Genomic DNA, 15,124 nt, shown 5'->3' with positions numbered 1-15,124 from the left:
GATTTGCTTCAAGATAAAGGGGTGGGGTGGTGATGGAAAATGAATGTGGTTTTTGGTATAGCTTTCCCTGTTCAATCCAGTAGCCACATGTAGCTATTTAAATTAAAAATAAATAAGATAAGGACACCTGAGTGGCTCAAGTGGTTGAGCTCAAGCGGTTGAGCCTTTGGCTCAGAAGTTCCAGGATCGCGTCCCGCATCGGGCTCCTGTATGGAGCCTGCTTCTCCCTCTGCCTATGTCTCTGCGTCTCTCTGTGTCTCTCATGAATAAATAAATAAACATCTTTAAAAAAATAAGATAAAAATTTTAGTTCCTTAATCACACTCTGTATTTTCTCACTGGTAGTACAGATATAGGAAATATCTATCATATAGAAATTTATTTGGACAGAGCGGGTATAGATGAAACAAAATTGGCCACGTGTTGATTTTTGAAGCTGATGGGATTCTCTTGATTTCTCTCTCTACATTTTATACATTTGTGTATGTATTTCCCATGAAAGGAAAAAACAGAAAGGAAAAATGTTTGACCCTTGTGAAGAAAATTACAAAAGACCTAAAAAAAAATTAAAGATGTAACTTTTCATGAATGGAGGGACTCCATATAAAATCAGTTCTTCCCAAATGAATCAGTAAATTCAATTCAGTTCCAATCAAAATCCGGTAACCGAGATAATCCTAAATAGAATGGGATGGGAATGCTCACTCTAGAAGCCTAAGACTTATTTTAAGGATACTTATTTTAGGGATGCCTGGGTGACTCGGTGGTTGGGCATCTGCCTTTGGCTTAGGGTGTGATCCTGGGATCTGGGATCGGGTCCTGAATCAGGCTCCTTGTGGGGAGCCTGCTTCTCCCTCTGTCTGTGTCTGTGCGCCTCTCTCTCTCTCTTTCTCTCTGTGTGTGTCTCTCTCATGAATAAATAAATACAATCTTAAAAAATACTTATTTTAATTCTCACTCCCAGACAAGTGAGGGATGGAAGGTTATTTGGGGCTGGAGAGCTGAGAAGTCATTAAGAACTCTGAGGAAATAGAGAGTAAGAAATAGAGCCTTTTTTTTTTTTTTTTGAAAATTTATTTTTTAATTTTTTAAAAGATTTTTATTTACTTATTTATGAGAGAGAGAGAGAGAGAGAGAGAGAAAGTGGCAGAGACACAGGCAGAGGAAGAAGCAGGCTCCATGCAGGGAGCCTGATGTGGGACTCGATCCTGGGACTCCAGGATCATGCCCTGGGCCGAAAGCAGCTCTAAACCACTGAGCCACCCGGGGTTCCCCATACCAGTGAGAATGGTGAAAATAAACAAGACAGCAAACAACAAATGTTGGAGAGGATGTAGAGAAAGAGGAACCCTCTTGCACTGTTGGTGGGAATGTGAACTGGTGCAGCCACTCTGGAAAACTGTGTGGAGGTTCCTCAAAGAGTTAAAAATCGAACTGCCCTATGACCCAGCAATTGCACTGCTGGGGATTTAACCCAAAGATACAGATGCAGTGAAACACCAGAACACCTGCACCCCGATGTTTATAGCAGCAATGTCCACGATAGCCAAACTGTGGAAGGAGCCTTCGGTAGCCATTGAAAGATGAATGGATAAAGAAGATGTGGTTTATGTATACAATGGAATATTACTCAGCCATTAGAAACGACAAATACCCACCATTTGCTTCACCGTGGATGGAACTGGAGGGTATTATGCTGAGTGAAATAGGTCAATCGGAGAAGGATAAACATTATATGGTCTCATTCATTTGGGGAATATAAAATTTAGTGAATGGGAATAAAGGGGAAAGGAGAGAAAATGAGTGAAAATATCAGTGAGGGTGACAAAACATGAAAGACACCTAACTCTGGGAAACGAAGAAGGGGTAGTGGAAAGAGAGGTGGGTGGGGATGGGGTGGGGTGACTGGCTGATGGGCACTGAGCGGGGTACTTGGCAGGATGAGCACCGGGTGTTATACTATATGTTGGCAAATTGAACTCCAGTAAGAATGAAGCTAGTTAAGAGCTGGCTTCAAGACATACTTAAAAAAAAAAAAGAAAAAAAGAAAGAAATGGAGCCTTTTATTCTGGAGAGAGCTGCAAAGGTGATGTCATCTAGGAAACCCAGAAGGAAATTAGTTGAGGACCTAGTTCCAGTAGATTTAGATTTATTTTCAGGATTTAGTAGGAAGGAAGCATACTACGGTGGTGGCGAGTGAGGGATGTTTAAGTTAACAATATGAAGCTTTTTAGGCCAGAGAAGTAATAGCAAAGAGTGTTTGTATAATGTTTTATATAGTTAATTGCTTTTGTGGTGTCAGGATTGAAAGAAGTAATAGGTACTTTTGTTTTCCTTAAGTTGTCCTGTAGTAAAATGCAAATCTATAAACAAATTCAAAGTAGTTTACATTGGATTCTATCCTGGTTTCATGAACATCTACTTCATTGCAGTCCTCACCAGTATTCTTATGTCTCATGGATACCTATTAAACAAGTGAGAAATGAAGAAACAATGACCTTTAAAACAGTGACCTTTATAAGTTTACCTCTTGCTGAAACCGGTTTGTTTAGTCACCAATTGATGCGCTGGAATTACAAGAAAAAACATAAAAGCTTTTTATTTTGTGTTATCTCTCTCTCTCTTTTTTTTTTTCCTCTCTTTTTAAGTAGGCACCACGCCCCATGTGGAGCCCAACGTGGAACTTGAACTCAACCCTGAGATCAAGACCTGAGCTGAGATCAAGAGTCGGGTGCTTAACTGACTGAGCCATCCAGGTGCCCCTATTTTGTGTTTTCTCCAACATATTTTTTAATATATATATATCTCATTTATTGTGTATACATACACACACACACACACACACACACACACACCAAGTAATTTCCCCTTTATCTGTGTAAAGCTGCTAGGACTTTATATATGTTGAACCAAAAGATCTTTTCTCACATGAATCCCTCAATACACTTTTCTTCTTTTCCTTTGTAGCAAAAACAAAAGAAAATAAGTCTTATCCAAAGACAATCTGATATGATTCTAGAATACTGAGTTGTTCTAGAAACCATTGCATCATATTTCGATCATCTTTACTCAGTCAATGAAGTAGTTGAGCGACAGTTCTTCTCTGGTAGGATGCCAACAGTTAACAAAGATTTGAAACTTTGTTGGTTATCATCCTGAAGGAGCTAGAGGAGAGCTAAATACCTCCATGGGTTCTAAGTATGTCTTTCATTTTGAGCGTTTTTCATTTCTGTAGGGCCTTCAGTCATCAAAGGTAAATATAAATATCTATTTATCTCTATGTATATATATATTTTTAAAGATACTAAATTTTTTTAAATTCATATATTGACATTCTTGTTAATAATCGATGTCTTCTTGGTTCCTAATAATTGTTCACAGTTGCACTTAGTTTGGAGAAGAATAACAAGATACTATTCTAACAAGATACTATTCTAATATGTTTTTTTTAAGGATGAAATTTTTTTAATGGAAAAGTTTTTTCCTGGTCTTGAAAAATCTAACTCTCTAGATAATCCACTGTGATTGTGGCATGTTCTTATAGTCAAATGTTTTTAATTAGCTGTCAAGTTAAATTTGTTACAATTGTTCTAAATACATAGAATGTCCCTGGCCGCTTATTGTCTCATCTGCTGCAGAAGAATAGGAACCTCAATTCCTCCACTCAAAAGTATCACATACTGGAGAGATATCAGTGAGTACAGTTTAAACAGTATTTCTTAAAGAAACATTGATAGAATTATGGCCGAGTTTCCCACATGGCCCACAAAAACTTAATCCATGATAAATTTCAGAATTGTTTCTGTCTTTTTGTACTAATAGTGCACCCCAAATTTGTAGGCCCAGAGCCATGCATACCCCTGTTTTTGGGAATCTTGTCTTCTATATGTTTCCTGTCAGATTCAGGCTCATCCTTTTTTTCTTCTTTTTTTTTTTTAAGATTTTATTTATTTGAGAGAATAGAGAGAGTGTGTGCACAAGCAGGGGGAGCAGCAGGGAGAAGGAGAAGGAGAGGGGGAGGGAGCTCAACTTGCTCCCACTGAGCAGGGAGCCAGATGTGGGGCTTGATCCCAAGACCCCGGGATCAGGACCTGAGCTGAAGGCAGAAGGCCGACACTTACCAACTGAGCCACCCAGGTGCCCTGAGGCTCATCCTTTCAAACTCAAATATCATTACATTCTCATTCATTATTAAGCTTCTGTGAAACAAGGTGCCAGGCAACAAGGTGCCAGGCACGTGTATTAGGTTCTGGGAATTCACCAATGGGCAAAGAAGATGTTGTGCTTGTCCTGTGGGAGGTTAGGATCTAGTGCTGATCTACTATCTTTACTTGTAAATATTTGCCTTATTTATTCCTCACCTTAATTTGTAAAAGAGAAGACAATCATCTTTCATTCATTTGGCAAATTATTTATTCACTATCTACTATATGCCAGGTACTATTCTAGGCCCTGAGGATACAATATGGATTACGACAGAGTCCCTGTTTTCATGGAGTTTCTGTTTGTTCTTTAAGATCTTTTTTTTAGGATAGATCCTTTTCATATAGAAAATTCTGTGATTTTGTATTTTAAATATAAAAGAAGGGTTGGAACAAAGAAAGGAGCTTTTCTTCTCTCATCATTTGTAAAGAACAAAAATGTGAATTTAGGATAGGACAGAAGGCTGTGAGACTATATTCTGTTCCCAGGGCCCAGTGAAAAAGAAACCTAACAAGTAGAGAAGGAAACAAGATGCTCCCAGGGCCCACAGGGTTGGGCCAGGGATGCAGGGAAGTCTAGGAAGCCACGTTAGAAGGAAAAACATCCCAGAGAAGTTGCAGTCACGAAGCTCTGTTGCAACTTCTGATCTCATCCCTGCAGACCTCCCAGAACTGTCCCCTTCCCAGTTCTGGAACCATTACTATGGTCTTGGAGTTTGGGAGGAATGTTCATCTCCCTTGCCTGATATATAGAGAGGTTGATCGAGGAGAGTTCCTTATCCCTTTGTAGGGAGGATAAATGTGTTCTCAGTAGTCTAAGTCGAAACTCTGACAAAGGGCTACTTCTACACATCCAATAAGTTAAAGATTATATAGGTTTTGCAGGCAGGTAGCAGTATCTGACAATTACGGGGTAATGATTCCATAAAGGTTGTCTTCAGTGCGTGTAATAGAAATTTAACTGCAGTGGTTTAAATTAGTAAAATTTTCATTTTTTCTTATGTAACAGGATGTCAAGATAGAGACAGTTTAAAGTAGGAACCACAGTTTAGCAATTCTTCTGTCTTCTTGCTACGTTATCTTTATTGTCCTCATGGTCACAAGATAGTCACTAAATCTCTAGACTTTAAGAAGGGAGAAAGGCCAAAAGCCATCTTACGAAGTTTTGTCTTTTTATTTGGGGAGGGACTACTACTTACAGGCTTTCATATATATCTGATGGGCTACAACTGTGTTGCACAGCCAACCCTAACTGCAAGAGTCAGGAATTTGTGAATACTTTTAGATAGTAATTAGGTTGTGTTAATAAGGATTAAGGGCCTTACATATATTGAACAGCCAGCTAGCTGTGTCTTCCACTAGGAGGGTTTTTTTTTTTTTTTAATATTAAAAAAAAAGAGTTTTCTAAGTTCCAAACAAAAAAAATTATAAGTAAACTCATAGAATGTAACCAGTATTTTTAATGGGACTATATACATATGGCGCTTAACTACCAACTGTAACATAATTCCTTTGGAAGAGTCATTTTGTGTCCCTTCTTCACAAACAGTATCATCCTAGTAGTGATAGAATTCTTCCCATTCCCTTATTTAATTGGTTGTGAACTAGAAGGAGTCAGAAGACAAGTTAGCTTCATGACTGTTGCATTCAGTGGAAGCACTGTAGGCCTGTCAACATCAGCGTTGCAGTAGCACTACAGTCTCTATTGATTTGTTGGGGATGACAGAGTAAGAGATACAAGAAGGGTAGAAGAGTAGGAAGTGAGAATGAGTGTGAAATACAGAATATATTTTTGTACCCAGTGCTTATTGGTTCGTTTGTGTCTAAGGATAGGAAGCCTTGTGTTGATAGTAATTAATCATATTCATGGAAAAATATCAGTAACTTTTTATCTAATTATATAATACAGGTAGAGACACTGTTGCGTATTTCCTGTCACATTTTAAAATGAAAACTTATCGTACTGACCTTTTTTCTTTCTTTTTGAAGGAAATATAATAAAGTTTACTGGATCACTTATTTTAGGGTAAGTGTCAGCTATGAAATATTAATTGGCTTCTTTGTACTAATGGAAATCTCAATGGAAGTGATTTTACGAGCATGGGGTGGCAAATATGTATAAATTTTGGAATTAGACAAGTGAGTTAATCACTGGTTTTACCACTTCAGTGTTGTCTTGATTCAGTTACTTTACTGCCTGAGAAGTGTCTTATCTTGGATCCAAGGGTGCGATAGGGATTCTATCTACTGGGCACTGTTGGTCTGAGGATAGCACTTGACCTATACAGAGCAGGTGCTCACTAATTAGCTTTCACATACCCAAAATCACATCTTGTAGGTTCTAAAGTGGATCGGAAAGGTAAAAATTAACAGTAGCCAAAATTAGTTTTGAAAACCCTTTAAATCACCATAGAGCTCTCATGAAAGAAAATTGAGGCTGACCAAGAAAACCAGCAGATTGATGTTTTCCATCTCATGCTCTTCAGAAGTGCATGCTTAATGAATGGAGTGACCATCTTCCCTTATTTTTTAAAGGGGAGTGTATATGTTAATATGTGTCTAATACTATTCTACTGTGTTTGTTAATACTACTTTTTTTCACTATTACATGTATGAGATGATTATATATATATATATATATATATATATATATATATATATATACACACACACACATACATATGTAACTCTTAGATGCTGAAATGATAAAGGAGATGCATTTGGCATTTTATACAGATGCATACACTTCTCCATGACACTAATGTAGACAAAACATAGATGACTTTTCCCTTTGAATCATTCCAGGCAAAAGATACAGTTTTTTTTTTTTTAAAGGATTTTTTTTTAAGACCTTTATTTATTTATTCATGAGAGACACAGAGAGAGAGAGAGAGAGAGAGGCAGAGAGACAGGCAGAGGGAGAAGCAGGCTCCAGGCAGGGAGCCCGACGTGGGACTCCATCCCAGGTCTCCAGGATCACGCCCTGGGCTGAAGGCGGCGCTAAACTGCCGAGCCACCCAGGCTGCCCTCCAGGCAAAAGATATAGTAATGTATTTTGTCTGTTTCATGATTATAGTCAGGAATGTAATGAAAGTTAATAACATAATTTCTAGTAAAGAATTTTGCCTTTCATGGAAAGCACAGTAAAAATATTGAATGCATTTGCTCTTTTTGGGTGCTCAGCTAGTTCTCCGAGAAAGGAGAGGATTCTTGAGAGCCTTCTATTGTGGTGCTGGCCAGTGTCTGCCTCTTCTGTCTTACGTGCTTTAACTTTAGAGTGTAAGTCAAAGGTCAGGAGAATGCTTAGTATAACTGATGTTACTAAGCCCTGAATCCAGACACTGCAGCTTTTGTGTCTGGATTTAGGGAATATGTAGGTCAGTCTGACAAGGAAAAAAACCTCTTCACTTTGAGTGCATAACAAAGAATGTTGTATTTCACATCTAAAAATTAACTTTAGGCATAGCTTTTAGGAGATGGAAGTACCTATTGGCTAAACTTTGTAGAAAACAGTTTGGCAGTATCTAATAAAGTTGCATAGTATGTATACTGCCCAACAGTCTAATTCTCCTTCTAGCTGAGAATCCTAGAGGAACATACATGTGTACAGTGTAATTGTATAAGATGTGTAACAGGATTGTTTATGATGGATTTAAACTAGCAATTCCCTAAATGCCCATCTATGGTAAAAGGTAGGTTGTGGTATATCCATCAATCGCTGAGTCACATACCATATAGAAATATAAATGTGTGAACCACTGATACGTGTAACACTGTAAATGAATCTCACAAACAAGAGGCTGAGCAAAGAATATTTACATTGTGATTCCATTCTGATGAAGTCCAGAGACAGACAAAACTAAACTCTGTTGTTGCATGTATAGATGACAAACTAAAGAGAAACAAGGACATTATTGTAATAAAAGTCAAAGTAATAATTAGCTAAAGAGATGAGAGACTGGGTCAGGATCAGAAGGGACACCCTGTGGGCTTCTGGGGTACTGATCTATGTTTGTCTAGATATTCTAATTATTATTATTAATTAAAGGGAAAGTGTGTGCATACATTTATACATATGTATATAAATATGGTATATGCTATATGTACATTATGGTGTGTATATTATGTTTCCCAATAAGAAGAATGAAAAATTCCATGACAAAAAGCTTAATAAGAAAGACTGGCTCAATCATTAGGGTATATGCTGAGGAGATTTGTGTTTGTTATGGGGTGCACATTGATAGTGTATATAAAACTTCCATTCAAAAAACATTTCACTCAGTGTTTACTAAGCACTTATTTTTCCCATCCTTTTTTGGAAAATTCTGCCTTTTAACCTTTTTTCACCATTTGTAGCAAATGTTAATTTCAATCTATAGGTTTAAGACCTCACCTATTGTGCAGATTGAGCCATTCAGTTTATGTGATACTTGGTAATCTAAGGAGCTCCATAATCAATGTAATTCTGTTATTATGTCATGTAAAAAAAAAAAAAGTGGCTCTTGTGTTACTGTTAGATCATGTATTTATGATGATTTTTTTTGTTTCTTTTTAAGTGGTTCTTTATTTCTTACATATGAAATTCTGGCCCTGAAGAAGTCTTTGACATTAGATACTCAAGTAGTAGAAAGAGAAAAAATGAAGTCCTATATATATCTGCAAACAGTTTCTTTAGATAAAAGAGAGAATTATGGTAAGTTTATGGTAAAGTCATCCTACTTCTGTGAAAAATGGAAGCTAATTATTAAATTTTAAAACGAGTATTTAAAACATGATATTAACAAGGTAGGTTCAGCTAATTTTAAGAGTCAACAAATCCTGTGAGAACCAAGTTCCTAAAGAATCATTGAAGACCAAACTTTGGACTTCCATATTTAATTCAGTTTTGCGACTCTCCTGTAACCTAGTGATATGAAGACTAGCTGACTATTTTAGTCTAAACTTAGAATTCCACACTTTAGTGGAGGTCAATTTAGAGGCTGGCCCTCAATTTGGCAAGTATAAAAACATGATTTTGTCACTTAGCTTAGACATATTTTTGCTTCAAGGGATTTATTCATGCCAACTAAAATCATGACATGGATTCATAAATCTGGATACCAACTTATTAACAGAGGGGAAAAAGTCTGTCATAGAGGCTGGAAAACCTGGTTTTACTAGTCGGAACATTCTTCTTCTCTGTGTTTAGGTCACAAGGAAACCTAATTAGTAACCAGACAGTTGCTTGATGAACATGAACTTTTAGAGCAGAGGCATATCTTTTCATCAAGGTATGGGTAGCATGGTGAGTCACTACCTTTGACTTACAGCTGCCTGGTCCTACGTTGTTGGCCAAAATAACCTTCCCCTGTTACTACATTATGTTATCTCAGTGGGACAGGTTCTACTCTTCCTTTTCTAAAAACAGCTGTGTATATCACCATCTGTCCTATTTATATTTACTGTCTTACCCGATGTGTTACAATTTCAATTACACAGATAATTTTTATAGTTTACAAGTTATCCATTTGGCAAAGCTTCATCTCCATAGTAGGGCATCTCCAAATTTCAGTTTGAGAAGGGCTATTGTTGAGGGACAATTTCCTGAATGTAGCTAATTGTATGTTGCATATGAGGATTTTGTTAGTTTAACTTAGTGTTTTTGTTTTTGTTTAGTTTTTTACTCTTTTCCTGACTTGGAGAGCAATCTTACTTTGGGATCTAGAGCTCTGTGTTCACATAGTGGTTTTAATTGTTTTGATAGTGACACTAAAAGAAAAAAATGCGATTTTATATTTTTTGAAAAAATTAGAGTTTCTACATTTTTTTTCTCTAAAGTAGTGGAGGATAGCATTAAGAGTATATACTTCGTTTTATCTAAATTTGTAATCATTTTAGGAATCACCTACCAGGCAAGAAAAGAGCTTCACAAAGCAGTAAGAAACCTATTGGCAACATCAGCCAAGATACTGCGGGGCCCATTTGCTGGTATGTGTCAAATATTTAACGTAGAATCTTTATCAATAATCTGAAAGTCATTTCATGATCAGCTTCAGATCTTTTTTTCCCATTTTTTATACTGCCATTTATTATAGCTATGGAAATTGAATGATATTCTCTTGGGCTATATTTAATTCTGGGGTGATTTTAATTTTGATATCTTGGACAATTTTAGTTTTCTTCCCTCACTTTATGGATGTATTGTTGCTAGATAGCTGTGAATAAATATTGAGACTAAGTATACCCTTTTCTCTTGATGAGTGCTTTAAGATTTTAAATTTGTTAGAAAATCACTCCCATGCTTTCTCATAATGAGAATATCGCATCAATAATGTAGATTTTATAATCAAACAAATCAACAAGGTAGAGCTAGCTATGAAAGAGCTTACTTGATCGCTTTAAAAAGTTGACATAAAAAAAAAAAAGTTGACATCATAAAAAAGTAAGGTGAGAAAATTTTCAAGAATTAAAAGATACCAAAGAGACTTAATCAAATCCTGATTTTAAAGAACTACTCTGAAGGTATTTTTTGAACACTTGGAGAAATTTGAATATGAAGTTAGTCTTGATTTTTAGATGATATTAGGAGATTTTCATTAGTATTCTTGGGTGTTATAATGGCATTGTGAGTATATAGGAGAATGCAGGCTTATTCTTAGGAGAGGCAGATATGACTAAGAAATGTTATGTCTGCAACTTCCTTTCACGTGGTTTAGAAAAATACATGTACATACAGATTAAGTAAATATGGAAAAATAATAAAATTTATTAAATAGAATATAAACATATAAATGTATTATTCTTTTAATTTTTCCATATGTTCGATATTTTTCATAGTAAAAAATTTTTTAGGGAAAAAGCAACAACAAAAAAAGGACCATGTTGTGAAAGCAACATAGTACATAAAACAAAAGCATATAATAACATACATAAAAAATATAGCAATATGACAGAACTAAGAACAAACCTGTCAGTCATTATCAATACCTGGAAATGGATTTCAGTCTCTTATTGTAGAAACTGATAAATTACTATCTTAAATAAGTAGGAGGATAATATGTTGCTTCAACTATTCACACTGTTTACGATGTCTTGTTCTTTTTTCTTTTTGCAAAGACACCTTTAGTACAGTTGATGTAGAGGATCATGAATGCGCTGTGTGGTTGCTCCTGAGGAAGAGCCAGTCGGGTGATAGAGCAGCGCGATTGCAGGCTGTGCAGGAAATGTCAGAGACCCATCACTGGCAAGGTAATGAGGCCCTCCAAGAATCTGCTGCACTGCCAGCTCGCTTCTGATTTCTGATGTAAAGGGAAGGAAAGGAGGTGTCATGGAAGGAAAATAATTCAGGAAGTCTTAATATTAGAATTTTAAAAAGAAACTCCAGTGATATAGAAAGTAGAAAACCTGCTGGCCTGGTAGCCACATGTGTTTGGTAAGAACAGGCTCAAAAGTGAGGAAGATATATTTGTGTAACTTGCTACCAGAATAGAGTTTATTTTAGATAAACTCTTGGTGCTGATAGTTATAGCCTAATATTGTATTTTCATTTTCTTTTGGTTCCTATTTAACAAAATATATTGTAATTGCTTGCTGTACTGTATAGTGAGACTTGTTTTTACTTTGACAATCTACTTGGATATAATACTAATAATTAGTATTTGTGTGTATATTGTTTTTAAAGGAAGATTTAAAATATTTAATTGTATTTAAAAATTGCAAGTTCTGCACTAAAAGTACATGAACAGGAATTTAGATCTACTCTGATTATAGTACAGGGACTAAAGTATACTTTATTACTAAGATGACTATCTTATAAAAAGGGGTGAATAAGAAATATTTTCAGAGAAAAGTATCAGAATAAGATCTGTCTCCATACAAGTTGACTGGTGGCTATAATTATAAAAACATACATGTATTATATAACCTTTAAGCTTGCTTACTGTGAGTGAAGATGAATAAAAATCCTTAAAAAAAATCTACCTTCTGAAAAAAAATTTTAAAAAACTACCTTCTGGGTGCTGGGTGGCTCAGTTAAGCGTCTGCTTTCAGCCCAGGTCGTGATCTCAGGGTCCTGGGATTGAGCCCCGCATCAGACTCTCTGCTCAGTGGAGAGTCTGCTTCTCCCTCTGCACTTTCCTCCTGTTCATGTACCTGCTCACTCACTCTCTCTCAAAACAAACAAACAAACAAACAAACAAACAAACAAACAAAAAAACTGCCTTCCAGGACTCCATTTTGGAGTTACTATATGAGAAAAATCAGAGTTAGAGCCCAGGCATGTAGATTTGGGCAAAGTTCCCCATTTGATCTTTTTTTTTTTTTTTTTTTTAAAGATTTTGTTTATTCATGAGAGACAGGCAGAGACACAGGCAGAGGGAGAAGCAGGAGAAGCAGGTAGCCTGACGTGGGACTCGATCCCAGGTCTCTAGGATCACTCCCTGGGCTGAAGGCAGTGCTGAACTGCTGAGCCACCTGGGCTGCCCTCTCATTTTATCTTAAAGAACTCACTCAGGTTATGAACTGACATTATTAAAAATGATGTCTGCTTCAGTGGTTGCAGTTTTGTTTTTGATACATAGCTTAGTCTATTTGGGCTGCTATAACACAATACCATAGACTGGGTGGCTTATAAACAATAGAGATTTATTTCTTATAGTTCTATAGGCTAGGAATCCAAGATCATAGTGCTAGCAGACTTGGTGTCTTGTGAGGACCTGTTTCCTGGCTCATAGATGACTGGCTTTTCATTGTGTCCTCATGTAGCAGAGGGGCCATGGGATCCTCTGAGTCTCTGGGCAGTAATACCAGTCATGGGGGCTCCCAAATGTTCCCACCTCCACATATCATGACATTGGGAATTAGGTTTCAACATATGAATCTGGTGGTGGGAGGGAGACACAGTCATTCAAAGCAATACATAAAGGCTGGAATGGTTAAATTGTGAAGGCTAAAATAAAGTACCAGCATCTGGAACCTTAGATTATTCATGGACATCATGGGATGCAAAGTACTACACTATACTAGGGACAGTAGATCTCAGTGCGACATCGGGTTTCTTGAGTAGTGATCAAAACAGTTTTTAAACACTAGAATTATTACAAAGAAAAGGAAAAGTTAAATTGGTTTTGACCTATCAATTTTTACATTTGAAGTTCAGTTCTCCAAAAAGGTTAATTGGAGCGAGATATGCCTACATATATGTTGAGGAGGATTGTAAATGCAGTTGTAATTGTGGAAAGAGACTTGGGAAATTTTGAATCACAAACTTGTGGTTTAAAAATTAAATTGTTCATTTAATTCTTGAGATATCTGTAAGCTAATCTGGGCGCTGACAACATACTTTTACAATAGATTACCAGTATAGGATAATTGCTCAAGCCTGTGATCTGAGAACTCTTATTGGTTTGGCACGAAGCAAAGAGAGTGATCTTCGCTTTTTTCTCCCACCACCTCCTTTGCCATCCTTAAAAGAAGTAAGTAAATAAAAATAATCCAGTGAGTGAAAAATAGATTAATATATCATCTTCACTTTGGGTGTAAAGTAAATTTAGTTCAAAAAGCAGTCTGTTGGTTACTTTTCACAATCTGGTAAACTACATGTTAACCTGAAATTGTAGTTTCTATGCAAAGATTTCTTGATTTATCAGGAGATGTTGTTTCTCTGGTGTTATTTTCCCCTTTGGGGCATAGGGAGTCTCTATACACCAGAGGGTAACTTCATAGCCAGTCAACATCGAAGAATTTCTCCCTTGTTCTAATATTTTTTTCCCTTGTTCTAATATTGATGTAGTTTTTCTCAACCTCAACACTACTGACATGTTGAGCCAGATAATTCTTTGTTGTTGAAGGTTGTTCTGTACATTATAGGGTGCTTAGCAGCATCTCTGTTTCTGCTCACTGGATGCTAGTAGCATCCCTTCAGTCATAACAACCGAAACTGTCTCCAGATATTGCTGAGTGTTTTCTGGGATGCAGAAAGGCCTGAGAGAGCTATTACATGTAGATATTAATGTGTCACTCTGCATAGGTTTTTATTAACCACTACACGTAGATATTAAAGTATTACTCCACATAGATGTTAATTACTAACCACTAATAGGTATTAGAGTATGCTTCTTAGGCACCTTTCCTAGAAAATGAAAATCTGAAAAATTGCAATGAATTATTGAAAAATAGAAAAGTGAATATGCTAGGTATAAATTATTAGAGAAAATCAGAAATGAGTTCTGGATTTTAGAAGCAAGATTTATTTAGAAAGAGTGTAGTCATTTTGAATCAGTAGCTAAACTTTTAGTAGGGCTTTCAGAATGAGGTAGCAGACACAGAAGAATTGTAAATGCAGTTGTAATTGTGAAACAATTACAGAACTCAAAATTAAGTGATTCTCTATATACCTGGGTGGGCAACAGTTTTCAAGACCAAAAGTACTAATTTATCTCTGCCCTCCTGTTTTGTCTTGTTTTGTTTTAAAGGCTTTGGTTCTTTGGGTGGTTTTGTTGTAGTCATTTGTTGAGCTTAATTATGAATAATATCTTTTCCTTTTATTCCAGGATTCTTCCATTGAAGAAGAGCTCAGACAGTTGCTGGCTTCTTTACCTCAAACGGAGCTTGATGAGTGTATCCAGTATTTTACATCTTTGGCTCTGAGTGAAAGCAGTCAAAGTCTAGCTGCTCAGAAGGTTAGCTCATTTATTCTTTCAGTAAATATTTTGGAGTGCCTGCCCACCCTTTCTAGGATATTGTGCCAGGGCCTATCACTTAGAACCTTAGAATAGTCTTCCTTCTGAGAACAGAATAAACATGTTGACTCTTGGTTGTGTTCCAGGCATTGTTACGGACTATGTGGAGAGAGGTAAGTAAACAGAGTCATAGAGAGCCCTCACTCTGCTTAAGAAGTCACGTTAAGCACCATGGAGGTGACTCTGAAGTTACATCTTGAAGAA

General features: G+C 36.5%; 1 protein-coding gene across 15 annotated transcripts in view; it reads left to right on the top strand.

Annotated features, from left to right (window-relative positions):
- The window catches only part of SERAC1 (serine active site containing 1), a 72,008-nt gene that overhangs the window by 17,264 nt on the left and 39,620 nt on the right, over positions 1-15,124 (top strand). For 3 of the 15 annotated variants that reach the window (XM_072829117.1, XM_072829134.1, XM_072829152.1), the window contains 9 exons: positions 2,649-2,756; positions 2,968-3,253; positions 3,603-3,694; positions 6,192-6,228; positions 8,759-8,895; positions 10,080-10,169; positions 11,298-11,429; positions 13,533-13,654; positions 14,732-14,860. In XM_072829117.1, the coding sequence (XP_072685218.1) occupies positions 3,201-3,253; positions 3,603-3,694; positions 6,192-6,228; positions 8,759-8,895; positions 10,080-10,169; positions 11,298-11,429; positions 13,533-13,654; positions 14,732-14,860 (792 nt within the window). In that variant the 5' untranslated portion in view covers positions 2,649-2,756; positions 2,968-3,200. The remainder of the gene's footprint in view (positions 1-2,648; positions 2,757-2,967; positions 3,254-3,602; positions 3,695-6,191; positions 6,229-8,758; positions 8,896-10,079; positions 10,170-11,297; positions 11,430-13,532; positions 13,655-14,731; positions 14,861-15,124) is intronic. The other 12 variants (XM_072829205.1, XM_072829208.1, XM_072829230.1 and 9 more) reach the window with 5 other exon arrangements.

This window comes from Canis lupus, chromosome 1, assembly GCF_048164855.1.
Source record: "Canis lupus baileyi chromosome 1, mCanLup2.hap1, whole genome shotgun sequence".
In the NCBI taxonomy this organism is placed as follows: domain Eukaryota; kingdom Metazoa; phylum Chordata; class Mammalia; order Carnivora; family Canidae; genus Canis; species Canis lupus.
Note: the sequence above shows the minus strand (reverse complement) of the source record. Positions and strands in the feature narration are given on the sequence as shown.